Genomic DNA, 25,617 nt, shown 5'->3' on the forward strand with positions numbered 1-25,617 from the left:
TATTGATTCTAATAATCAATCATAAACTCAAACAATATCTCATACCCATAATGATAATCATGTTGTAAATAGTAAACGGAAGCGTACCTGAATTGGCCATAACGATAATATTATAGCACTCCTATATGAGCAGTGATCCTCCTGTAGAGCACCTTGATTTCCTTTTGGTTTTCTCTCTTGATGGGGATAGGGAGAAAGGAACAGGAAAAGTACGTTATGACTTTCTGTGTGCTCTCAGAAGGGGACCACGACCATTTATAATCTGAATTACTTAAGTTTTAGTATTTCTAATTTGGCCCCTCATCAAATTAAAAATTACTAATTGGTCTCTACACAATATTTATTTTCATGACATATGCCTTTAGCCAAATCTTTAATTTAGTCAGATCACTTTATTATTTAACTTTATAAATAATAACCCTAACACATTTAATTATGTGTCATATATATGCATGACCCAAAATTACTAACATGGAATCAATAATGTGCTCGTTATTTCAGGTAAGGATCCATATTTGAGTATTTTGAAATTCTCTTCATGAAATCCGTTCGTATACCTAATCACCTGCATGTCTCTTTCGTCGACATTTTATCTCCACTTCAACAATAATGTCATGCTTTTTGTGCGCATGTCAAATATTTATATAAACAATGAGCAGTTATCAAAGACAAAAACAATCATGTCAATGACAATTTTGTTTTAATGTGACATTATGATAAACGAAAACTCACATAATAAATTTTGCTTAAGTATCTGCCTAGAACCCCAACTATATATGCTATGTCTGGACGCGTACATACTTGGGCATACATTAAACTCCCTACAGCTGACACATAAGGAATCTTCTGCATTTCCTCAATTTCCAAAATTCCCTTTGGGCACTGATTGAGACTGAATTTGTCTCCCTTATCAACTGGAGTATCCCCGGATTTACATTCATGCATGCTAAACCTTTTAAGAACTTTATCGATATAGCTCCTTTGTGATAATCCTAGAATACCCCGAGATCGATCTCGATGTATCTGAATTCCTAATACAAAGGAGGCGTCACCAAGATCTTTCATTTCAAAATTCTTTGACAGAAATTTCTTAGTTTCGAGCAATATGCCTATATCATTAGTGGCAAGCAGAATGTCATCAACATACAAGATCAGGAAAATAAATTTGCTCCCCTTAAACTTGTGATACACACAGTCATCAACAAGATTCATCTCGAAGCCAAATGAGAGAATTACTTGATGAAATTTATGGTACAATTGACGGGATGCTTGTTTTAGTCCATAAATGGATTTAGTCAATTTGCAAACCATATTCTTTGGGTCTCCCGACACAAAATTTTCTGGTTGCACCATATAGATCGTCTCGTCAATGTCACCATTGAGAAACGCCATTTTGACATCCATTTGATGAAGCTCCAAATCATAATGCGCAACAAGAGTCATAATTGTCCTAAAAGAGTCTTTTGATGAAACTGGAGAAAAAGTCTCTTTAAAGTCAATCCCTTCTTTTTGAGTAAATCTCTTAGCTACAAGACGAGCCTTATACCTCTCCACATTACCGTTAGAATCACGTTTGGTCTTAAATAACCATTTACAACCAATGGGTTTCACACCTTCTGGTAATAGGACAAGTTCCCAAACCTTATTGTCTTGCATGGATTTATACTCTTCCCCCATTGCTTCAATCCATTTTTTTGAATTAGGATCCTGTATGGCTTGACGGACGGTGATTGGATCATCTTCCATCACACCATTGTTAGGATCTTCATTTTCTTGGAGAAATACAACATAATCATCTGAAATGGCACTTCTCCTTTCTCTCATGAATCTCTGCAACGTTGATGGCTCATGAAGCATAGGTTGTTGAGGATCTTGAGTTTATTCTTCACGAACAACCAAATCATCTTGAGTATGGGGTTCATCAGCAATGTTTTGTGGAGGTTCCGAACTTACTTCATCAAAAGTAATTGTTTGAATCTATTCTGGAATTATTACCGATTCTTCCTCCAAAACAAATTTCCTAATCTGATTCTTCCCCCCAAACTCAATATCCTCAAAGAATGTATCAGTCCTTGTCTCAAAAATTGTCTTTAATATGGGATCATAAAATTTATATCCCCTGGATCTCTCAGAATAACCAATAAAGTAACTACTTACTGTTCGGGAGTCCAATTTCTTTTCATTTGGCTTATAAGGCCTTGCCTCAGCTGGACAACCCCACACATGGAAATGCTTTAGACTAGGCTTTCGCCCAATCCAAAGCTTATAAGGTGTTTTAGTAGCTGCTTTAGTTGGTACTCTGGTCAGAATATAAGCTGTCGTCTTTAGTGCCTCTCCCCATAGTGACTTTGGTAAGGTGGAATGACAAATCATACTCCTTACCATATCCTAAAGAGTTCGGTTTCGTCTCTCAGCTACACCATTCATACTGGGTGATCCCAGCTTATATTCTAAAGTAACTACTTACTGTTCGGGAGTCCAATTTTTTTTCATTTGGCTTATAAGGCCTTGTCTCAGCTGGACAACCCCACACATGGAAATGCTTTAGACTAGGCTTTCGCCCAATCCAAAGCTCATAAGGTGTTTTAGTAGCTGCTTTAGTTGGTACTCTGGTCAGAATATAAGCTGTCGTCTTTAGTGCCTCTCCCCATAGTGACTTTGGTAAGGTGGAATGACAAATCATACTCCTTACCATATCCTAAAGAGTTCGGTTTCGTCTCTCAGCTACACCATTCATACTGGGTGATCCCGACATGGTGTATTGTGGGACAATTCCACACTCCTCTAGGTACCTGGCAAAAGGTCCTGGACGCTGTTCACCTGATCGATCATATCTGCCATAGTACTCACCACCACGGTCAGATCTAACAGACTTAATTCTTTTGTTAAGTTGATTTTCAACTCCAGCTTTAAAAGATTTGAACACATCCAAAGACTGTGACTTTTCATGAATAAGAAATAAGTATGCATATCTTGAGTAATTGTCTATGAATGATATAAAGTATTGTTGATCATTCCAAGAAAGTGTAGGAAATGGCCCACAAATATCCGTATGAATCAACTCTAAGACGTCTGAAGCTCTATATGCACCTAATCTCTTCGCTTTGGTCTGTTTGCCCTTAATGCATTCAACACAAACATCAAAGTTTGTGAAGTCAATGGACTCTAAGATTCCATTTGACACAAGTCATTCAACTCTATTTTTAGAGATGTGGCCTAAGCGTTTGTGTCATAATGCTCCTGATTGAGTATTGTCAATTTTACGTTTAGTACCATGAGATTCTGTATTGAGGGTTTCATTATAGGTGGTCACAATATCAAGCAAATATAGATTATCATAAGCCAAAAGTGAACCAGTTCCAACAATATTTGAATTAAAAGACAAACTAAATTCATTGTTTCCAAATGAACAAGAATAACCGAATTTGTCCAAATAAGAAACTGAAATTAAGTTCCGTCTAAATGACGGCACAACAAAAGTGTCTTTCAAATCCAAATAAAAACCAGTACATAATAATAATCTAAAATGCCCAATAGCCTCCACCTCCACCGATTTGCCATCTCCAACATATATCCATCTTTCAGAATCAGTCGGCTTCCGGTAGTTCAGGCAACCCTTCATAGAAACACGGATGTTAGTAGTTGCACCTGAGTCTAACCACCAAGTGTTACTAGGTACTAACGCTAAATTGACCTCAGAACAGACCAAAGTAAGAAACATACCTTTCTTTTCACGCCAAGCATGATATTTGTCACATTTCTTTTTTTATGTGTCCAGTCTTATTGTAAAAGAAACATTTATTTTCCTGAGACTGTTTCTTTTGTTCTGAACCCTTAGCAGCTTCCTTCTTGGGATCCTCCGATCTCTTTCTTTTGCCCTTAGTCTTTGAGGTGCTTGCAAAAATGAGCACTTTCTGTCTTGTCTTGCTTTTGTCTTTCCTCTTCTTGCACACAATATGAAATGAGCTCATTAAGAGACCATTTATCCTTTTGACAGTTATAAGATACTTTAAACTGATTAAACTGTGCAGGAAGAGAAATCAACACCAAATGAATGAGTAAGTCTTTTGAGATTTCAAGCTTTAGTGCCTTGAGTTTGAAGACAATATTAGGCATGCTCATAATATATTCCCTGATATTTCTTTTGCCTTGATATTTCATGGAGATCAAGTTCTGAAGAAGAGTACTTGCCTCCGCCTTATCGCTTTTTGCAAAGCGCTTCTCAATTTCAGCAAGGAATTCTTTGGCAGTAGTAACGTCTTCAGAAATAGTGCCCTTAAACACCTATGGGATGCCGCGCCTAATGATCATTATGCTCATGCGGTTTGAGCGATCCCACTTCTCATGATCCCTCCTCTCTTCAAGAGTACTCTCCACCGTAGGAGTAGGGGGTTCCTCAGTCCTTAACGCAAGATCCAGATCCATGCAGCCAAGAATAATTTCAATATTCTCCTTCCAGTCCTTAAAATTTGTTCCATTGAGGATCAGAACATAATTCACATTGGCAGATACAGAAGCAACTGAAGCTATATATATAAAACTAGAGGAATAACTTATTATGCTCACATAATAAAATAAATCATTATAAAAATATTCAAATAATGGTTTAACCCATCCCAAAACACCCAATGCACCATTAATATTAACTGGACAGTAATATTAACTGCTAGAGGTATCTGGTTGTAATGATCAAACATTGATAATAAAGCACGTCCAACAACAAACTAATCTTTGGATTAATTTATCATCGACAAAGTAAATCCTTATAATTATCACATGTTTATCATCACATGTGTGTATGCAATTCGGCCAAATATTAATCTTCCTTTGGGCCGATTAATACCCGCATGAACGTACATAAACACCAATATTTAACATTTTTCATGAACTATCTACTCAAGAAGGTCACTTTGGTGACTTCTTGATTCAATTAATTCATTTAAAATATTAAACAAAACCAAAATTTGATAATATATTTATTCCAAAACCAAATATATTTATTTTATATATTAAACAACCAAAAAAAATATATAAAATAAATAAAATTATTTATATTCTAAAATATAAATCCTTATGTTCAAATGTCTTGAACCCAAAATTCAAAATTAATTAATTAAAATAAATTTACTTCAATTAGGGTTTTAAGAAATCCTAGGATTTTCAATTTGGGGTTTTTCTCCCAAAAACAAAATTGGGATTAAGCGTGTTTCAGAATTAGGGATTTAGGGTTCTGAATAGAAATTAATTAAATTAACCAAAGACAAACATGAATCAAGTATGAGTGACTCTGAAACCACATGTCAGCATAAACGCAGAATATGATCCTAATATATTGTAATAATCAATCATAAACTCATAAACAATATCTCATAGCCATATTGATAATCATGTTGTAAATAGTAAACGGAAGCGTACCTGAATTGGCTATAAGGATAATATTAGAGCACTCCTATATGAGCAGTGATCTTCCTCCTGTAGAGCACCTTGATTTCCCTTTGATTTTCTCTCTTGATGGGGATAAGAAGAAAGGAACAGGAAAAGTACGTTATGACTCTCTGTGCGCTCTCAGAAGGGGACCACGACCATTTATAATCTGAATTACTTAAGTTTTAGTAAGTTTTAGTATTTATAATTTGGCCCCTCATCAAATTAAAAATTATTAACTGGTCTCTACACAATATTTATTTTCATGACATATGTCTTTAGCCAAATATTTAATTTAGTCAGATCACTTTATTATTTAACTTTATAAATAATAACCCTAACACATTTAGTTATGTGTCATATATATGCATGACCCAAAATTACTAACATAGAATCAATAATGTGCTCGTTATATCGGGTAAGGATCCATATTTGAGTATTTTGAAATTCTCTTCATGAAACCCGTTCGTATACCTAATCACCTGCATGTCTCTTTCGTCGACATTTTATCTCCAATTCAACAATAATGTCATGCTTTTTGTGCGCATGTCAAATATTTATATAAACAATGAGCAATTATCAAAGACAAAAACAATCATGTCAATGACAATTTTGTTTTAATATGACATTATGATAAACGAAAACTCACATAATAAATTATTATATTGTTAATTTCTTATGTGTGTCCACTTGCATCATTATTTTTGAAATCTTTGTGAAATTATTTCGAAACTGTCAAGATAGCCTCTCTTGACAAACACAACATCATAGTATTTTTGTTTTCTTCTTTATTAAGTATTTGATTATTTAAACGAGTTCAATTTAAATCTATGTATATAATTTGTTATTCATCATTGTTGTTTATTTTATTTCATTATAAGAAAAAATGTCATTAACGATAGAGAAGATGATCATAAATCATGATAATTGTTGAAGGAAGAAATTGACATATGGAAACCATTGCTAATGTGGTGTTAAAATAATTTATAGGTAGTTAATTCATAGATAAATAAATATCTCTGTGAGTAAATTGTTTACAGTACATAAGTTTGTCAATTCACGTACACATTCGTTTAAGTAATTTAGACACACAAAAAATCTTAATAACTCATTTACATAATAATCCATTGATAAATAACATAAAAATAAACTTTTGAATAAGTCATTATTAGAAAACTATGTCAACAATTTTGGAAATCATCTAAAAAATCATATAATTGAATAGCAATGTGCAACATATAGTTATGTATAATATATATATATATATATATATATATATATATATATATATATATATATATATTACGTAAATTACTATATTAAATATGAATTAAATTGAACTCAATTAACCTATCTTAAGCATTCAAACAACACCTTAAAGAAATAAAAAATATTAAATGTTAAAAAAAAATCATAGTAAGATAAATAAGAAATGAAAACTGATCTAATAATCTTTAACCCAATATTATAATAATATAATAATTGAATAATTTAGAGTTTTGAAATATTTATCAGGAAAGTCACTTGCATTATTTTAAATAATATGAAAATAAGGTAAGATTTAGATGAAAAAAGGAAGTAAATATTTTTATCCAATAATATAATAATTGAATAATTTAGAGTTTTTAAATATTTATCTGGAAAGTCACTTGCATAATTTTAAATAATATGAAAATAAGGTAAGATTTTAGATGAAAGAAGGAAGCAAATTTTTTTACACGTGAGACATGAGAAGTTATAAAAATATTACATTGAGAGTTAATCATACATCATTTGTATATTCTTAAAATTGACTATATCACAAAATATATTAGTGGTGAAAAAACTTTCAATTTAATTAACTTGACAATAAAAGACAATCCATTAAAATAAAAAATCGTAATTACAAACTATGTTAAAATTTGAGTTATAGTTTTTTTTTTTTTTATATCAAGGTCATAGTCAAACAATCATTAAAGACTTAAATAAAGCAGTGTAGAAAATAATAATATCTTCAATATGTTGGAATTGTTTTATTAAGATAAATTAGGGGGAAATTGATCATGTATGAATTGCCTGCCTATATAAGAAGTTTGATACAAAACCTTAAAAATTTACATTTGTATATATTATTTTTCTTATAAATCACTTAATTTTTTACTTTTACTCGATGTAGATTTTATAGATTACCCTTAAATTTCTAAAACAATATGCAATTTATAATAATTCACAATAGGTATGATTTAAAATTCCATAGATTATACTTTAAATACACAACGAATAAGTGAGATTCAATTTAATGACAAAGATGAAAATATACTAGGATGAAAAAAATATAGATGATTTAAAAAATATATAATTACTCATATAGTACCCAGTTTGGGGCTAGTGTGTCAAATAGGTACCCAGTTTAAAAAAAATGTCAATTGCATCCCAACTTTTGAAAAAAGTACTTCAATCAGGTCCTTTTCAAACAGAATTGACTAACGCCGTTAGCCAATGTGCCACGTGTCAGTCTGTGATTTTTTTAATTTTTTTAATTTCTTTTTATTTTTTTAAAATGTTTTTGAAAAAAAATAAAAATGCCACGTGTCAACATGTCAAGTCCATGTGTGTGACATGTGGCATTGTCAGTGCACGTGGCATTGCAATGCCACGTGTCAGTATCATTATGAGATGTCATTGTTGATTTCAATTTAGTCCCCATATATGTTTTGTGTTTCAATTTAGTACCTACTTATATGTATCTGATTCAATTTTGACCTAATATTTTTTAATAATTAAAATTCATTTTTTATAAAATTAAAAGTAATTAATTATAAAAGTTTTACAAAAATGAAGTATTTGATATTTATATTAAAATTTAGTGCTAAAGTCATTTTTAATAAAAAAAATTAGTATAACATTCATACCAATAGAAATTTTGGTTTAAAATTAGTAAGAGACAATATTGTTCTATTTTGAAAAAAAAAAATTAACAAAACATGAGTACTTAATAAAAAAGTAATTAATAAAGTAATATGTTAAAAAGTCGTTTTTAATGAAAAAAATTAGTATAACATTTATACAAATAATAAATTTGGTCTGAAATTAAGAGGAAAAATATAAATATTAGTACTTAATTTTGTAAAAATATTTATACTTAATTATTTTTAATCTTATAAAAAATGGATTACAAAAATATTTTAATTTTTAAAAAAATTTGGGATAAAATTGAATCAGATTAACATACTTAGGTAATAAATTGAAAGACTTAATTCATATTTTGGTGGTCCTCTAATTAAGATGTATGGTTCATTTTGGTCCCTTAATTTTTGTGAGGTTCAATTTAGTCCTCCAGTTTTTTAAAACAATTTAATTTGGTCCCTTCCGTTATCTTTGGTTAAACGGCGTCAGAATAGTGCAGCTGTGTCACTTTGGAACAAAAACGTGGCAGGTTTTTTGATAGCTGGAGGGAGAATTGGTCAACCCTAATTTCACAATTCATCTTCTTTGTGCAGGAGTTCTTCAACATTTGGTGTACAATGTCGAGGGGACACTCTTCTTCTTCTTCTTAGTGTACTTCACGGATAATGCAAAATCCAAGCTCATCTAGTCATGGTGGTGGCTTTTCCTCTCACGGTGGTGGCTTTTCCTCTCACAATGGAGCACCATATTACAACTGTGGGCAGCAAACACTTCCTCTTCAAATCCACAGCCAAGACGACAATGAACACTTCACCTTCGAATCCTTCTTCTTCGTTTGGTTTTTCCGGGATTGATTATGCTTCTCCACCAAACCCCCCAATTTGATCTTCAATTCCCTATTTTCAAAGAACCCTAACCCTAATAGATTTACCCCTTTCAAAACAAAGTTAATTTTTTTAACTCAAGTCCACATCACCCAATCTCAATACACTGCCACCTAATGAATAGATGGCACACTATCACATTAAAACAATTTGTCGTTAATTTTTTTAACGATGTTAACGTCGAGGACTAAATTGAACCTCTTTCAAAAACTGAAGGACTAAATTGAACCTCAAAAAAATTAGAGGACCAAAATGAACCCCACATCATAATTAGAGGACCAAAAGATGAATTAAACCTAGATTGAAAAAAAAGACATATATGAGGACTAAATCGAGATCAACACAATGACATCTGACTGACAATGCCACGTGTCACACACAAGGACTTGACACGTGGCATTTTTTTTTCAAAAAAATTTTAAAAAAATTTAAAAAAAAAATTAAAAAAAATTAAAAAAATTTAAAAAAATCAAAAAGTCACAAACTGACACATGGCACGTTGACTAACGATGTTAGTCAACTCCGTTTAAAATTGACCTAATTGAAGCACTTTTTCAAAAGTTGGGATGCAATTGACACTATTTTTAAACCGGGTACCTATTTGACACACTAGCCCCAAAGTGAGTATTATACGAACAATATACCTTTTAAAAAAAAACAAGTGCATTGACAAATATAAAATGAGAGAAGTTTAATATAAAGAACGAGTTTAATTTAGACAAAAGAATTAATAGAGTTTTTATCTCTCACCATTTATACATGTTTCTTCATTTTCCTAAATATGCTTTAATTTAGTAACGATTAATAATTATTGAGAATAATAAATTAAGATATTATTGAATATTTTTTTTTACAAAAAGCAAATATCGTTAATCTAGAAAACAAAAATAGTTATAAAAAAATATGGTCAAATATGTTTTTGGTCCCTTAACTTTCCGTGAAAATTGAAATTAGTCTCTCTTCAAAGTTTTGTTCCTAATTAATCTCTAACTTTAAAACTGCATGAAATTAGTCATTTTAACCAAATTTGGTTAAGTTTATTTATTGGGTTAAATATGTTTTTGGTCCCTCAAGTTTCAGTGAATTTTGGAATTAGTCTCTCATCAAAATTTTATACCAATTTAGTCCTTCATCTTTTAAAATGCATGAATTTAGTCCTTTTAACCAAATTTTGTTAAGTTTATATGACGTTTCAAGCACATTTCATGATAGTATTTAAGTTAACATTGAAGCAATAATGTGTCAAACAATGTAAATAATTTAAATACTACCATGAAATGCGCTTGAAACCTCATATAAACTTAACAAAATTTGGTTAAAAGAACTAAATTCACGCATTTTGAAAGATGAAAGACTAAATTGGTCAAAAGTTTTGATGAAGGATTAATTCCAAATTTCGCTGAAACTTAAGGGACCAAAAACATATTTAACCCTTATTTATTTGACGTTTCAGATGTGTTTCATGATAGTTTATTGACTAACATTGAAACAATAGTATGTCATACGATGTAAACAACTCAAATGATATAGTGAGATGTGTTTAAAACGTTAAATAAATAAACTTAATAAAATTTAGTTGAAATGATTAAATCCATACGATTCTAAATTTTGGAAGTTAAATTGAATAAAATTTTAAAAATAAACTAATTTAAATTTTCACTAAGAGTAAGAGAAAAGTATATATTTAACCTTAAAAAAATAACGAATATGATGTAATAAACGTACACATAATCTAAAATGTATTTATTTGACATAGAATAATCAACGATCGAAATTTAATAGATTTGATTTGAATGAAATACTTAAATTATCCCTTTCCACTTAAATTTATGATTGAATTCGTTAAACCATTTTATTTGTTTAAAACTTTTTTATTTCCGAAGGTATTCTAACAAAAATAATATTTAAAAAAATCATGATTATATATAAATGAAAAGCAACATAACACATTTGACGAATAATTTTTAAATTTTATATAAATGTTCGTAATTTTCTCCACATGTATTTTAAAATCAATTATGTATGTATAAACTATTCTATGTTGAAAAGTAGATTAAAAAATATAAATAAAAATGAATGATTTGTTTATTATATTTTAATTTTTTAATAAAAAAGCTTTACTTTTTATATTTCGACAATTCGTTTTAAAAATTAAAGTTTTTATCGATAAATCATTTTAAATAAAGTAAGGAAAATGAATATCAAGTTATTAAAAAATAATAAAATAAACATTATTTAATAAAAATAAAAGGAAAATAAATATTTATACAACGTTAAAGAAAAATATTATTATCTTTATAAAAAATATAAAATAATTTTTTTTAAACTACGGAAATATTAATATTATTCCACTTTCTTGGAAGAGAAGAGGAGGTATTGTATTTTTTTTTAATTTTCACTTAGATCAAATAAAAACTAATGATTTGTTATTTTCTTATAAAAAAATCCCAAAGCTTAGGGTTTCCGTTCTTCTTCTGGTAGTACCCACCACTGTTCCAAATCGCAAATTTAACACCTAAAGCTTGAGAGCAGCACTTTTCGAAACACAACAAACACTGCCGCCCAACCGTTACCGAAACTCTGACGCACCTTGTAATTGTTACTGTCTTTCCTTTCGTCGAACACTTGGAAGGCAGAATGGGAGGGAGGAAGAAGAAGTTCATCGACAAGAAGAACTCTGCCACTTTCCAGCTCATCGCTCGCGACTCCTCCGACCCTTCTTTTTCCCAATCCGACCGCGTCTTTGTCCGCGTCGACAACAACCCCGTTTCCTTCCCCGACGCTGAAGACGCCGGCTTCGACGATGCTACCGATGACTACGACGACTACGACGGAGTTAACGGTGGCCCGTTGCCAGAGGACGTCAGGAAGGAGATTCTGGAGCTAGGGTTTCCGGATGATGGCTATAACTACTTGAGTCACTTGAGAGAAATCAAGAATACCGGCGCCGGTGCTGCTTTCTTTCACAACCCCAAGTTCAAGCTTCAGCACCTCCCTCGTGATATTAAGGTGCTCCCACCTTTCTCGTTTTTTTTATATCTGAAATTTGGTGACTCTTACACTGGTTTGTGTCTTTGATTTTCGTTCTCGGTTCATAGGATAGGTGCAAATAAGAAAGGAAGTGTTTGTTTTAGGGTGTGATTTTTGGCTCCAAGGAATATTATACCCAGTGATGTATTCCCGTAAACATGCTAGGTTTGAATATTTAATAATTTTAGAAAAAAAAGTTGAAAATTCGCAAATAAATTAATGGAAGAAAGATAACCTAGCAGGAACAGGCCCAGTTACATTCCTGTTTAACACGATACTCACCCTTTCTCATTATAGAAACGGTTCAAATTGTGAAGGTGTACTTCTTTGATAACAAATGTAGGACTATTTTTTCTCGTCTCCACATTCCCTGGAATAATCAAAGATGTCATCAAACGAACATTCCCACCCAAAGTTATAATTCTATTTGTAGTTGTGCGCATGAAGTTATGGATGCGTTTGGCATTTTGCAAACTCAAACGCGGCCTTAGTGATTTTTGTTTCGTTTACAATTTAAATTGAGGTCTATGATGTTAATATGAGTTTCAATTGAAGGGATGGATTACTAGGTTGTTTGTTGAAGTGGAAACTGATTGGTTGCGTTTTTCTTTTTTGCTGGTGAGTGTAGGCATATGATGCTTCGAAATTGCAAATTTCTGAGTCCCATGGAGAGCCCGAGGAGAATTCTTTGTACAGTGTTGCATCCAAGACTACCAGCGTAAGGGTGCAGAAGGCGGTTGATCCTGAAGTGGCTGCATTGCTTGATGACAGTGATGTGTCACGGTTGGGATCTGATATTGAGGATTTGGAAGAAGACTTTGTTGTTCAGGCAAATCTCCTAGAAGATGAAGATGAAGAAAAAAATCATATTTGTAATAAAACGAGTTTTTCTGAGGAATCTCTGGTAAATAGAAACCCAAACAGTGCACATGTACTGCAAGTCTCTACCCATTCCAGAGATACAGACGATTCTGGACCTTTTCATGGGGTAACAGATGGTGTACCAGGGGTGGACTGTGTTGGTGAGAAGCCAAGAGCTCGTCGTTTGCTGGATGAGCAATTTGATTTGGTGAGTTTTGCTATACATAACATTTTGTTCTGTGTGTCAATATTTCGGTTTGCCGTTGTTTTCCCTTTAGGAGTTATAGTATTTAATGAGGCATGTCGAGCCTCTCTGTTTCTGGTATCTGAGGTGCATTTACCAGATTTTGCCTTTGCTACAATTGCAAGTATTATGTCTTTTAACCTATGTTTCTCATTCTCTGTTTATTTCTGTCACATAGCTTGAACGTCAAGAATATGGAACTGATAATGATGAAGATGATGGTGATTACTATGAAAATTATCACGCCGATGAAGATGAGTCCCTTGCTTTGAAGCTCAAACACTCTCTTAAGAACCATGGGATGGATGATCTAGAACTTGATGATGACAAGTATAAGGTTCCTGCAGATTTATTGAAGAATAAAGAGGCCCCACATGAGGAACAAGACGATTCTGCTGCTGATGTGATCCGTCGTTGCAAGGAATATGCTGAGGGGTATGAAGTTGAAGATGAGAACAAGGATGTTGTACTTGTACAAGAAAGTAGTGATGAATCAGAAGTTTGGGATTGTGAGACTATTGTTTCAACGTACTCTAATTTAGATAATCACCCTGCAAAGATTGAAGCACCTGGAGTCTCTAGGAAAAAGAAATTGGCTCAAACTGTGTCTGCAGTCTTGGGTTCCTCTAATCAAATAATATCCCTTAGAGGAAAAGAGAAACTTCCTGTAGACTTCCTTCCTGGCGGTAGGAAAGATTCCACTGAAAAGTCTAAAGGCCAGAGCATTCCAAAAACTGAACAGAACAAGAGAAAACAACATGGCCTTGAGACAAAGGAGGAGAAGAAAGAACGGAAGGTATCTATATTGCCAACTTGATTCTATGGTACCTATGTTTATGTTTTCCTTTTATACACTATTGTTGTTATTGCCATTTACATTGACAGGAATGGTTGGTTGTGTTGTTTTGTAGGCTGCTGTGAAGGAGGAACGTCGCGAGGCACGTCGCACTAAAAAAGAAACAAAGGAGCTTTATAGATTTGAAGCACATCGGGCACAGAGGGCTGCTGCTGTGTCTGGTCCTTCTTCCATTCATCTTCTGTAAGTCTTCAAATTTTCAATTGGCTTATGACTTTATACAAAAATGGAATGCATTGGTTCCTACATGTATGTTTACATTATATGAAACCTTCAGTTAAAAGGTGAAAGTAGATCAATATCATCAGATGAGGCCACAGGTACTGTGATGATATGCCCCAATACCGTAGAAGCAGATATCACAGTACAGGGATATGACAGATAGAGTTACAGAAAAAAGACATTATGGTAGTACAGTGGGATTTATTAAATGTTGTATTTATTAAATATACACAATTATTGTGTATATATTAATATTCAAAGCTATCAAACTCCAACAAATTTGACTTTTATGGAGGGATTGGCTTTTTAGTAAGTTTAGACATTTCTCGGTGGCTTGAATTGTTTCAACTTGTGTCAAGTTCCTTCACTTTATTTTGAAATGTGTTTCAGGGGTATCGAATTATCAATCATGATTTAAATTGATAATTTCGATTGCATTAGCCTGAATCCTATGTTTATGATGGTTTCACATGTTTTGTTTTAGATGTATTATTGTTTGAGTGTTGTATCTTTCCTGGAAAGAAAAATAGTTTTCTATCTGATAAATAAAACTTATTTTTTTTATATGCTGGTCTTGGCTCGCAGACCTCGTTAACATGTATTGGTTCAGTAAAAATATATTCGAATCTTGTAATTGACTTGTAGTGTGCCCAGTGCTCACGTTATATGGTTGACTAGGATAGGGATGATTACAAACTTTGAATTTCAAAAAATGCGATGAAATGAAGGCATAATTTGTGTTTATTCTCACTTTAAATGCGTGTGTCCAGATGCTGTGGCTTATGTGTTTTTGTAAGTGTTGACTTTGTTTTCCTATGTATCTCTTGTAGGTAAGTTAACAGTTAGAAGTACTGGCTTGTCACTCGTGCGTGTGTCTGCTGTTCGTCCTTTTTAAAGCTTTTGAGGTTCTATGAGGATGCTGTCGCACATGGCTGTTGAATCTTTTTACACAAGCAAGAATGTGCTCAGGAAGTTTATTTGCTATTTTTATTCATAAGGTTTACCAATAATCATTATTTTGTTATTGGTGAAAAAGTTTTGTGGCTTTTTGTTTTTAAAATCAAAAGTACGGCAACCATATGTACGATTTTTGTTTTGGCCTTAATTATACAGGAGGATACGCAAATAGTTCTGATTATTTTTCTGAGTTGAGTTAAGAAAAATATGTTATGCCTTTGGTGCAATATACTATGATATATGTAAAAGCCTACATTATGACTTAGAAAATTTGGAACTTTGGAGTTCTGTTCCAAATTTTGAATTTCAGGTTCCATTATGTGATAAACAGGTTTGGTGGAGTTTAGAATCGATACAATTGTACTTGGCCGAATCCCGTAGTTATTGCACAGAATTCGGACAATGAACAATTGAGTCTATTGCTGTAATGCTGGATAGACACCCCAAAATTCCGCTTAATATGAAGAAGCTTTTCCTTCAGCAAGTGAGCCAAGGTATAACTAGCAAAACTTAACATGTTATTTGATGACTAAAAGTAATACTGAACATAAACACGAATGATCACATTTTCAATGTACATGTTCCTTAATATATTAAACCACACATTTATGAGGTATAACGAGCTCTATGGGGCGTTTGTGCAAGTATCGGATGCTTGGAAGTCTGCAATAATAAATGCCAATTATTTAGTTTTGAACTAATTTTAACTCTAAGCTGTCAGAAGTCAATATTAGCATTTCTGCATGTAATCTCACTTCGTTCATGCAGTAGAGTAACATTCTAAACTAGTACTCCTACAAATTTTAGGAAGGAAAGTTCTATATGAACACCATTAAATTTTTATCCCTATCTAATATCTAATAAAAATTAATACTTTTACACTTTTATTTAATTCTTCTTAAACTATATTATATTTAAAAAAAAAATTATTGATGTTGTGTAGGTATAAAGTAGAAATGGAAGTATCCACTGTGAATTAAAGATGAAACTTGACGTGGAAAATATGAATAGGAATGCTAAGATGTAAGAAAGGGAGGTGCGTGTTAATTAAAGTATTATGAGGCATGAGGCGGGCACATGACGTTCGCTTATCCCACCCAAAGTAGATAACAGATGAGAGAGTGGCACAACCAATAAAGAGAATCCAAGTCAGCTTCTTCACTCTCCTCACCTTATCCACAATCCACAACTATCTCCTTAGTTAACAACCACCAATCTGCCTCTATCAGAATCTAAAAACCTTCCCTTCTTACTTCTCTTACAACCCTTCACTCCATTCTCTTCTCACACAACCAACCATGTCGCTCACAATTCCCACCAATCTATCCAAGCCCGCCGCCCTCCGCCCCAAACTAGGCGCCAAACTGCGTCCCACCATTGTCTGCAGTGCCACTCCCAACAACTCCGACAACAACATATCCTCCGATCTGAAGGCCTTCTCCGCCGCCCTCGCCCTCTCCTCCATCCTGCTCTCGGCGCCGCTCCCCGCCGTCGCGGACATCTCCGGTCTGACCCCGTGCAAGGAGTCGAAGCAGTTCGCGAAGCGCGAGAAGCAGTCGATAAAGAAGCTGGAGTCGTCGCTGAAGCTGTACGAGCCGGACAGCGCTCCCGCCCTGGCGATAAAGGCGTCGGTGGAGAAGACGAAGCGGCGGTTCGACAACTACGCGAAGCAGGGGCTTCTGTGCGGTGCCGACGGGCTTCCGCACCTGATCGTTAGCGGTGATCAGAGGCACTGGGGCGAGTTCATCACTCCTGGGTTCCTCTTCCTGTACATCGCCGGGTGGATCGGGTGGGTGGGTCGGAGCTACCTTATTGCCATCAGGGATGAGAAAAAACCCACCATGAAAGAGATCATCATTGACGTTCCTCTCGCCTCTCGCTTGCTCTTCCGGGGCTTCAGCTGGCCCGTTGCTGCCTACAGAGAGCTCATCAACGGTGACCTCATTGCCAAGGATGTTTAGCCCAATTCATTCCTTCCCAAGGTCCCTTCTTCACTCTCTCTCTCACTTTCTATTTCTGTGTTTTTTTTTTTCATCCCTCATTATTATTCACTTTGCCTTTTTTCTTCTCTTCTCAGATCAGATAGAGGAAGCCAGGGTGGGATGTTTATGCGCTCACTTTGTATCATTTTTTAATCCATGTAATGTAATGTAATCTAATGCATCTCAACCTTTTCGCTTCTTTTCTCTTCTCATTCTCTTCCATTATATAACACTTCACTATCTGTATGCTCAATTTCTTCACTATTACTCAATCACTCAATGCCTATACTCACCTTCTATCTCACCACAAAATTATTCATTCTTAAATTTAAATACAACACCTTTTTCTATACAACTTTTGCTACATCTCTAGGATTTACTATTGCTGGGAAGATTCATTTTACAGAAATAATTGCATTTTCTTCTTAAATAGTTAATAAAACTAAATCGATCATACACCAGAGTCAGGATTGTAGCAAAAAACTATAAACTATACCAAGGTATTAAAGTAAAGCAAACGTCCGTGTTTCGTAGATGGAGGCTGGTTTTTGATTTATAAAAATATATTATTGTATTGATTATGACCATTACAGTCTGTACATATTATAATTAAAATCAAGGTAATAAAATTATTTTAAATTAAATTAAATTATTTCAAAATTTATAATTAATCATCAATAATTGTTATAAATATTTAAACTACATAATTAAAGCAATTAAAGTAATTATCACGTTAAGAAACATAAGATTGTATTTTCGGAATTCAAGGAAAGACATGCAATTTGAGATCAAAATTTGGTAGTTGGTGTACTACTATCTTGAAAATTTAATATATTTAGGCACTGTCCGAACTTTCAGATGTCATAATTCTATATATAAGTACGGTGTCCCGTCTGTTTTAGATTTATATTCCAAAGCTAAGAATATCAATCCGAGATTATTTTATAACTTTTGGTGAAACGTTTACTCGTGGAGGGACCAATTTTTCTATCTTTAACTTCCTCTTCTGGAGATGTGCATATTTTGGAAGGAGAAAATATTCCTCATTGATAAAACTCCGTTGACATTTGTGAGAGAAAGTAAAATTACGGAAAGAGGTTGGCAGAACATGCTGAAAGTCATCTTATTTTTAACGTGCATTTGCTATTTAAAAACATAATCGTTTATTTTTATCAATTTGAAATGAATTATGCCAAGATAAAAAAATTGTATGCCAACTAAATTCATACGTTGATCACGCACAATTCCTACAATCCTATCTTCTCCCCTCCCTGCCCCCCTAAACAACGCAAAAAGGAAAAAAAAAAAAAAAGTAAAAATCTCCGGGCATCCTTAGTCACTTCTGCCAGGTCGTTCCCTGTTCTTCTATGCTATCTACTTTGGTTCTTTCAGATTCAATAGAAACCATAAGAAGACGTCTTAAAGAAATCTTACTTCACAAGAAGGTAGAGGGACTGTGCTGCTGTCCAGAATAAAGCAATTTTCTGGCCAGGACGCTCTCCTTAACCATAAGCCCTGAGAAACAATGGAAAATCAAATTAGTGGACTTGATTTTGTAAGACGCTGAAGTAAGACACTGAAAAGAGTCAGAAATGGAAGAGGAAAATTGACACTACATGAATGTTGTAGAAACTGCCAAGAAGCAAACTTCAATACTTCATGATTCAGAAATGAAGTAAACTTCAATTTTTAAAGATTCAAACAAAGGGGAGGGAGAATCACTACATTTTCATTCTATTCTGTTCTTCCACAATTAAAATTTTCTATTATTTCATTTCCTCCGTAAATTAGATATAAAATTATTCCTCAATTGATTTCTGGCCACAGTATGTGAACTATGCGGCTATAATGCCTGAAAACTACCAAATTGTCTTCAGGACGTACACAAGTCAGTTTGGTCAAAGGTTATACAGATGCAAGATACAATGATTATGGGCTGGACTTTCCATCCAACCAGCATTTTGAATTCGATACTTGTAATGACAAAAGTATTTAGTAAACTACTTTTATGTTCAAATAGCGGTTGAAATAAAATTAGTAAAAATCAAGATTTAAACGTCGTATAGTAACATAGTATTATTGTTATACAAAATCGTAAAATTATATAAATTTACATTTTCTTTAAAGTTTTTGTTGCAATGCCTCTTCACCTTCTTCATACACAAATGAATTTAGTTTAAAGCAAATCTAAACAACTAAAAGTTAAAAGAAATTATTTTCAAGTGTGTAGTCATCGCATTTCATCAAATTATACATTAATATAATTGTTGTTAAAATTCATTTCCAGTTAAAAATTAATATAAAATTGCAACATTACACCACCACCCCAAACTAAAAATTAATATAATTTTTTTTCACCACTAATTTTGGATGCACATGAACATTTATTTTTCCTCTATGATTTATTTCAATTATCTTGGTACTTGCATTCACAAAGTAAAAAAACTTTACGATAGTTCCTTATCCTTCCTTACAAGAACATTCACCCACGTACTAAATGTCCTAATAACACAATAACACCATGACACAATTTTTTTTTTCTGCCTCCATTATTTTATCTCTTTGTTTTCATATTTATCCCTATGTTTATACATTTAATATTCATATTATTTACAAAACATTTATATATTCATAATATTTATAAAACAAAATGATGCAAAGCATTATTAATAATAAATTGAAAAAACATCATTAATATTGTAATGGTTTGAGTGCTTCTAACTCTCCGACTGATAGTGTTTTTAGTAGTGTAATGAATATTATAATGACTTAATATTGTAATGGCTGAGTGCTTCTAATATTTGAAGGGTATATTTCCTATCATAAGTGTGTGTAAAAATGGTAGATTTTGATTATAAGTCAAAGTCAATCTAGTTTTAAAGGGAAGAATGAACTTAGTTAGGTCAAACCTAAGGGGATGGGGAGGAAGACTATGTTCTTGATATCCCACCAGTAATATATAATTTATTTCTATAAAAGTATCTACGATTCCATAATTTATGATTATATGATTGGGATACATTGATACAAACCTTTGAGGTCATTCTCAACTGCTGAATCTGGACGAATTAGAACAGTCTCAGCCTACATTTGAGGAAGGAGACAGGCAACACACATATGGGGTTTTAATTTTTATGCTTTCTCTGAAGCTGAAATAAAAACAAAATACGAAAACGTAAGCAAGTTACACTTTCAATGAACTCTAATGAATTAGCAAGAGAAAGAAAAATATATATAAAATATAGATTTCAACGTGTAAATTCATACCTGAGCCTCTAACTCGGAAATTCTTTGCAAGGATGCATGTTCAATGCAAGCACGACGCTTACATTCTTCCTCCAGCAAACTAGTCATTTGGTATCTTAGTTCTGCCATTTCCTGAACTAAGTCCTCTGCTTCTTCTTTAGCCCTCGACTTTTCCTCTCTTAATTCTTCCTAGCAGAGGAGTTCAAAATACCATATAAATCTCATAGCTAAATAAATCATTTGCGTGGAGTTATGAAACTTAGTGTCATTAACAAATTCACATAGACCACTTCAATGATTAGGTTTGGATGGATGAACATACCTTAAGCCTCTTGATAACACATTCATATTCTTGGATCTGTTGTGAACTCTCCATCTCCCATTTTGAATCTGCAGCTGGATCTAAGAAGATTACAGATCTTCTAACATGCGGACCATGTACTTCAGAAGTGCTGAGGAAATATTAAGAAAAACATTGCATGAAAATTTAGTGGAAACGTATGAATCATTTTTAAAAATCCAATCCAAATTGATACGAACTTGGGTATGTTAAGATTTCGAAGAAAGAACTAAGAGAATAACAATATGGATGGGATAATTTCAGTATTATTACTCAAAAAGTATCAGAAATTCAATAGGGTTAATGATCCTACTGACACAGAGCAAGCTCCTTTAAGGAATACAGCATTCATCCCTCTTAACAGATTTTTCTTCCTCCCCCCACTGTCTCTTATTTACTCCCTTATATTCTCCTTATCCCTTTCTCTCTCACTCCTTAGTTGATTCTGTTACATCTTTTGCCACCTCAACACACTACTCTTGACACCTTTTTTTTTTTCTCCTCTAATACACCCTCCAAACCTTGGGCCCACATTCCTTGTCCTATCAGGTTATGTGTAATACCTAAGTTCCACATTGAATAGTGAAATACTTAAGTGGCTTGGTTCTCCCTCTTCAGATCCTAAATCTTAAACACTAAAACGTTAACTGATAAGTCCCCAGTATGAAACTATCAATTGAAGGTCAAGCCCGAAAGATAACAGCAGATCCCAATGAAAACATCTTCATCCTCCTTCCAAAACTATATGCAACTAACATAACACACTTAAGGTCCCATCTTGAAAATAATTATTCAAACATCTAAATATGTACCTTGTGTCCTTCGCTATGGTAGAGTTGTTGCCTTGTTCACTCAAGGAAGATTGAGTCTTGAGTAGTGGTCTGTCCTTATTTTCGAGCCAGTATTCATCCTTTTGAGAAGAAATTTTAGAGGTTTTGTTGGCAGTATCAAGCTTCTCTTTAAGTTCTCTATTCTCTTCATTTAAAGAGATAATTATTTTTTGGGCATCCTGCAATGCAACCTGGAGCTCCTCAATTGATTTACTCAATTTATTATTTTCATCCAGAGTTTCTTCCTGGATTTTCTTGGCCTCAAAAAGACTCTGTTCCAAGGCCATCATGTCAAGCTTCATGCTCTCTACTTCAAATTGAGACTCTAACGCTATGGATGAAATCGAGTCCTCTAGTTTCTCCATGGACAAAGTGGACTTCTCTAATTCTATTTCTTTATAACCTAGTTCCTGGATCAAGGAAAATTGCTTTGAACTGAATCGTTTCAGCTCTTCCCTCAAGCTGAAAACCTCCTCTTGTAAGACTTCCATCCCCTCTAATTTCAATTCAAGGCTGTGAGCACGCTCTCCCAGATAGTTCACCTCTGCATTCCTAGCACTGAGTTGATCCTGAAGATAATCTGTATAAAGTGCAGACAGATTAGGCCGGTGAAAGAGTGCTAAAAACCTCAAAAATTTTAAGCAGCATTTCATAAATGCATTCCATATAAACAACTATTACAAAGTAATTTTGAGGTAAAAGAGACATGTAAGAAGGGGGTAAAGAAGGACTACTCTTTCAATGACAACGATCTCTGTCACCAAATTTGTTTACCCATGGAAGTTAAAATGTATGTCACAAAAATAAAAATAAGTGAAAAAAACAAACTACCTATTTCTTGAGAACAGTTCAGCAGCTCTTTTTCCAACCTCTGAATGTGTTTCTTATCTCCTGCCCGAGCTTCTGCTAATGACTTCTCACATTGTTCTAGTATCTGCATCTACATCATAAATCAAAACTGAGTTTGTTAATTTTAGTGATAAACTAGTAGATGCATTTACTAAATCATTACAGGGACTTAGAATTGATTATATTTGTAACAATCTTGATACGCACTATTTGTATGCACCAACTTGAGGGGAGTATTAGATGTAATGGATTTAGGCCCTTCTCTCTGTATTTTCCAATTTATAACTCTATGTGCTCTGTACACATTAGGAATTCAGCCTATGTATCTCTCTTTTATTTCAACATATACCACTACAGCAAGATTTACCGAACTAAGTTCAAACGGATCTATGCAAGGGTCGACTTCATTCTGTATTGTTCCTTTACCAAGTGTTTTCTCTCCCTCTTTAACTAATGTCTACTTGAGTGATGTTAACATTTAAGCATGCTTTATTTTGACTTTGAAGTTCAGCAAGAAGAGTGTGCAGTAAAATTTGACACTGGCCTCAACAACCTACCAACCACGTAACATACCTGGACTGCTTGAATGCTTAGGGACTGAGAACTTTGTAAAACGCGCTTCTCTTTTCCGTGCTGCAAATCATAGACCAAACATATAGTGGTTAAAGAAAACGAGATGGTGCATAACTTCACTCGCAAACTGCGTGGAAAAGCCAATCAATATTTGAAAATTACAACATTGAAATACAAAAAATACTCCATTCTATTCAGACCTCGTAATATAAAATTAGGAATTCAACAAGAAGTAGATAGGTTTAAAAGGAAGGGATCACTACCTGGTTTCTAAGTTCCTCCACGTTTAAGGGAAAACGATTATCACTTCTGAAACTATTTGACATTTATGTAAAGAAATTCGACACAAACACATAGGAAGAACAGTACCTGTTTAAAGTTCATTACAGATAAAACATGTCAAAATTCCATGACAATAGAGAAACCCTAACAATTTCGCTAAAAGCATGTCAAAATTTCCTAAACACTGAATAAGAAAAACTATAATAAAATAAGCAAAACTGAGAAGGCTTACACTTTTTCAACGAACATTAGATTTTAGAGGAATTAGTGGGAAGAGTGAAGAAAGTAATTCAAATGGAAATTCGAAATTGAAGACGGTAATTGAAATGGAATTTCGAAATTGGAGTGAAACAAAAAGATCGTAGAAGTGATCGGAACAGCAACGGAGGTGGTGGAAGAGACTAGAGGCCCACAGCCGCGCCGCCGAATAGCATTCCCGTGTTTTCGTTCTCCTCCTTTTAAACGCACTGTTTGCCACACCCTTGATCGATTGATTATAAATAAACAAGTACTTTTAATATGTATCCAGGAGCGGAACTATTAACTCTTACATGTTATATTCTCTACATAATACGGCATAGAATAAATGTTTATAATAGTCAGATATAAAATTGAGAACAATTAAAAAAAAAATATGAATAACATCACGTCTATGATAAATTATGTATTAATTATTTCATTTTTTTATGGATATAGTTATGTCATACTTGTCCTTCTAATGTTATGTTATTAGTATATTCAAATCATCACAAAAAAAAAAACAGTAAACTATTGCCATGTAATTGTTCATGTGAAAAAGTTACTCAAAAACATAATCAAAATTGTTGTAATCAGATAAAAATTCTCTATTTTAATTATTGTCTTGTTTCAAATAATTAAATTCAAAAATTTGTGAAATAAGTCATTGTAACATCAGATAATGAAAAAAGGCTAATTTTATAAAAGAATTATAAGATTTTATAAGAATAAGACAAATATTAAATGTTACATATTAAATTTGTATATTCATGTACAAATATTATAATATCTAAAATAAAAGTTAGGAAGGAAAATCATTTATTTGAAAATGTAATAAATAAATTGCAATCTTTCTTTTTATTTTTCTTGATCTATTTCAAATTTTAAAAAATACTTAAAATAAGATTAACACATAAACAAGTCATTTAAAAAAAATAGAAAAATGTAAAACAAAGTATAAGAAAAAAAATAATTTCAACGTATGATTTTCAAATTTCACTTGTTTTCTTACTTTATTATCAAATATTAAACAAAATATAACGAATTATTTTTTATTTTCTATTTTATTAAACGTCAATTTACAATTATAATATTCATAAAAAATATAAAAATTTAAACTTTTGTCCAGACATGTAAATTTTCTAAATTCACAACTCCAATTAAATTAACTTGGGTTTTTTAATAAACTAGATTTTTAAAAAAATAAAATAAAATTAAAATAAATACTTATGGTATATATATATATATATATATATATATTGTAAATAATCAGTTCAGTACAATATATACTATCATAATTTATTTTTAGAACAATAAAAAAATACAATTTTAAAACAAATACTTTAATTTCATATATTTTTGTTTGAAATCGGTTGATGATTGAAGTAATTGAAGACATGTTTGGGAATCTTTAGTAATTGTTACATGTTTTTGTTAAGAGAGAATGAATTAATGTTAGTACAGAGAGAGTTTTTTACACTTTATTTCTTTTTTCTTTTTTATAAATTTAAAATTCGTAGTGATTTCTTTTAAGATTAAAAATAACATATTAATCTTAAATTTTTCTTTAATAAACATATATGACAATTATTGAAGAGCAAACACATTTTTAATCATATTAACCATTAACGAAGTTGAAATAAAATTAACCGAATAAAATTTATCATTCAAAGGTGCAATTGTTTTTTTTTACTCAAAACAGAATATATAAATACTTATATATTGAATCCACAATTTGTCTTACTTTTAATTAAATAAACTTAGTATTGCTCATAATGGTATAACCAGGATAAATCATTTGTATTTTATTTTCTCCAAAACTTGTTACAATAAAGGGATTGATTCAATGTCATTAATAACATCATGTGCAATTTAAACCCAAAAAAAAAAAAAAAAACTAAACTCAAGATTGGG

The 25,617-nt window shown here is 32.6% G+C and overlaps 3 protein-coding genes across 7 annotated transcripts; 2 read left to right on the forward strand and 1 right to left on the reverse strand.

Annotated features, from left to right (window-relative positions):
* The first annotated feature begins 11,642 nt into the window (after positions 1–11,642).
* On the forward strand, positions 11,643–15,634 carry LOC114176263 (Low temperature viability protein). 2 transcript variants are annotated; one of them, XM_028061244.2, is made up of 5 exons: positions 11,644–12,203; positions 12,853–13,293; positions 13,508–14,125; positions 14,241–14,368; positions 15,238–15,634. In XM_028061244.2, the coding sequence occupies exons 1-5, from the start codon at positions 11,832–11,834 to the stop codon at positions 15,239–15,241; spliced, it is 1,563 nt and encodes a 520-aa protein (XP_027917045.1). In that variant the 5' UTR covers positions 11,644–11,831; the 3' UTR covers positions 15,242–15,634. The 2 variants fall into 2 exon arrangements, with proteins under 2 accessions (XP_085527772.1, XP_027917045.1); XM_085671646.1 differs by lacking the exon at positions 15,238–15,634 and having other exon boundaries at positions 11,643–12,203; positions 14,241–14,372.
* A 931-nt stretch (positions 15,635–16,565) lies between these two features.
* PSAF (photosystem I subunit F) lies at positions 16,566–17,545 on the forward strand. Of its 2 annotated transcripts, none has more exons than XM_028061245.2 (2): positions 16,566–17,346; positions 17,442–17,545. In XM_028061245.2, the coding sequence occupies exon 1, from the start codon at positions 16,663–16,665 to the stop codon at positions 17,323–17,325; it is 663 nt and encodes a 220-aa protein (XP_027917046.1). In that variant the 5' UTR covers positions 16,566–16,662; the 3' UTR covers positions 17,326–17,346; positions 17,442–17,545. The 2 variants fall into 2 exon arrangements, with proteins under 2 accessions (XP_027917046.1, XP_027917047.1); XM_028061246.2 differs by having other exon boundaries at positions 17,447–17,545.
* A 910-nt stretch (positions 17,546–18,455) lies between these two features.
* LOC114175003 (myosin heavy chain-like protein) lies at positions 18,456–23,971 on the reverse strand. Of its 3 annotated transcripts, none has more exons than XM_028059755.2 (9): positions 23,699–23,970; positions 23,448–23,553; positions 23,185–23,244; positions 22,594–22,696; positions 21,745–22,342; positions 20,915–21,044; positions 20,614–20,781; positions 20,379–20,495; positions 18,456–18,861 (listed from the first exon to the last, which is right to left on the reverse strand). In XM_028059755.2, the coding sequence occupies exons 2-8, from the start codon at positions 23,508–23,510 to the stop codon at positions 20,472–20,474; spliced, it is 1,146 nt and encodes a 381-aa protein (XP_027915556.1). In that variant the 5' UTR covers positions 23,511–23,553; positions 23,699–23,970; the 3' UTR covers positions 18,456–18,861; positions 20,379–20,471. The 3 variants fall into 3 exon arrangements, with proteins under 3 accessions (XP_027915556.1, XP_027915555.1, XP_027915558.1); XM_028059754.2 differs by having other exon boundaries at positions 22,594–22,702; XM_028059757.2 differs by lacking the exons at positions 18,456–18,861; positions 20,379–20,495 and having other exon boundaries at positions 20,614–20,777; positions 22,594–22,702; positions 23,699–23,971.
* Between the last annotated feature and the right edge of the window lie 1,646 nt (positions 23,972–25,617).

The sequence above is a fragment of the Vigna unguiculata genome, chromosome 3 (assembly GCF_037176805.1).
Source record: "Vigna unguiculata cultivar grain cowpea cultivar isolate G323 ecotype 2 chromosome 3, ASM3717680v1, whole genome shotgun sequence".
In the NCBI taxonomy this organism is placed as follows: Eukaryota; Viridiplantae; Streptophyta; class Magnoliopsida; order Fabales; family Fabaceae; genus Vigna; species Vigna unguiculata.

What these genes read in the sequence shown, in the direction of transcription:
- LOC114176263 (XM_085671646.1), top strand. Translation starts at nt 11,832, where the DNA reads ATGGGAGGGAGGAAGAAGAAGTTCATCGACAAGAAGAACTCTGCCACT. An exon ending in TGGATGAGCAATTTGATTTG is followed by an intron (nt 13,294 to 13,507) that starts GTGAGTTTTGCT and finishes TCTGTCACATAG; the next exon opens with CTTGAACGTCAAGAATATGG. An exon ending in AGGAGAAGAAAGAACGGAAG is followed by an intron (nt 14,126 to 14,240) that starts GTATCTATATTG and finishes GTTGTTTTGTAG; the next exon opens with GCTGCTGTGAAGGAGGAACG.
- PSAF (XM_028061245.2), top strand. Translation starts at nt 16,663, where the DNA reads ATGTCGCTCACAATTCCCACCAATCTATCCAAGCCCGCCGCCCTCCGC.
- LOC114175003 (XM_028059754.2), bottom strand. Translation starts at nt 23,510, where the DNA reads ATGTCAAATAGTTTCAGAAGTGATAATCGTTTTCCCTTAAACGTGGAG. An exon ending in TGGAGGAACTTAGAAACCAG is followed by an intron (nt 23,245 to 23,447) that starts GTAGTGATCCCT and finishes TATGATTTGCAG; the next exon opens with CACGGAAAAGAGAAGCGCGT. An exon ending in GTGTTATCAAGAGGCTTAAG is followed by an intron (nt 20,782 to 20,914) that starts GTATGTTCATCC and finishes CTCCTCTGCTAG; the next exon opens with GAAGAATTAAGAGAGGAAAA.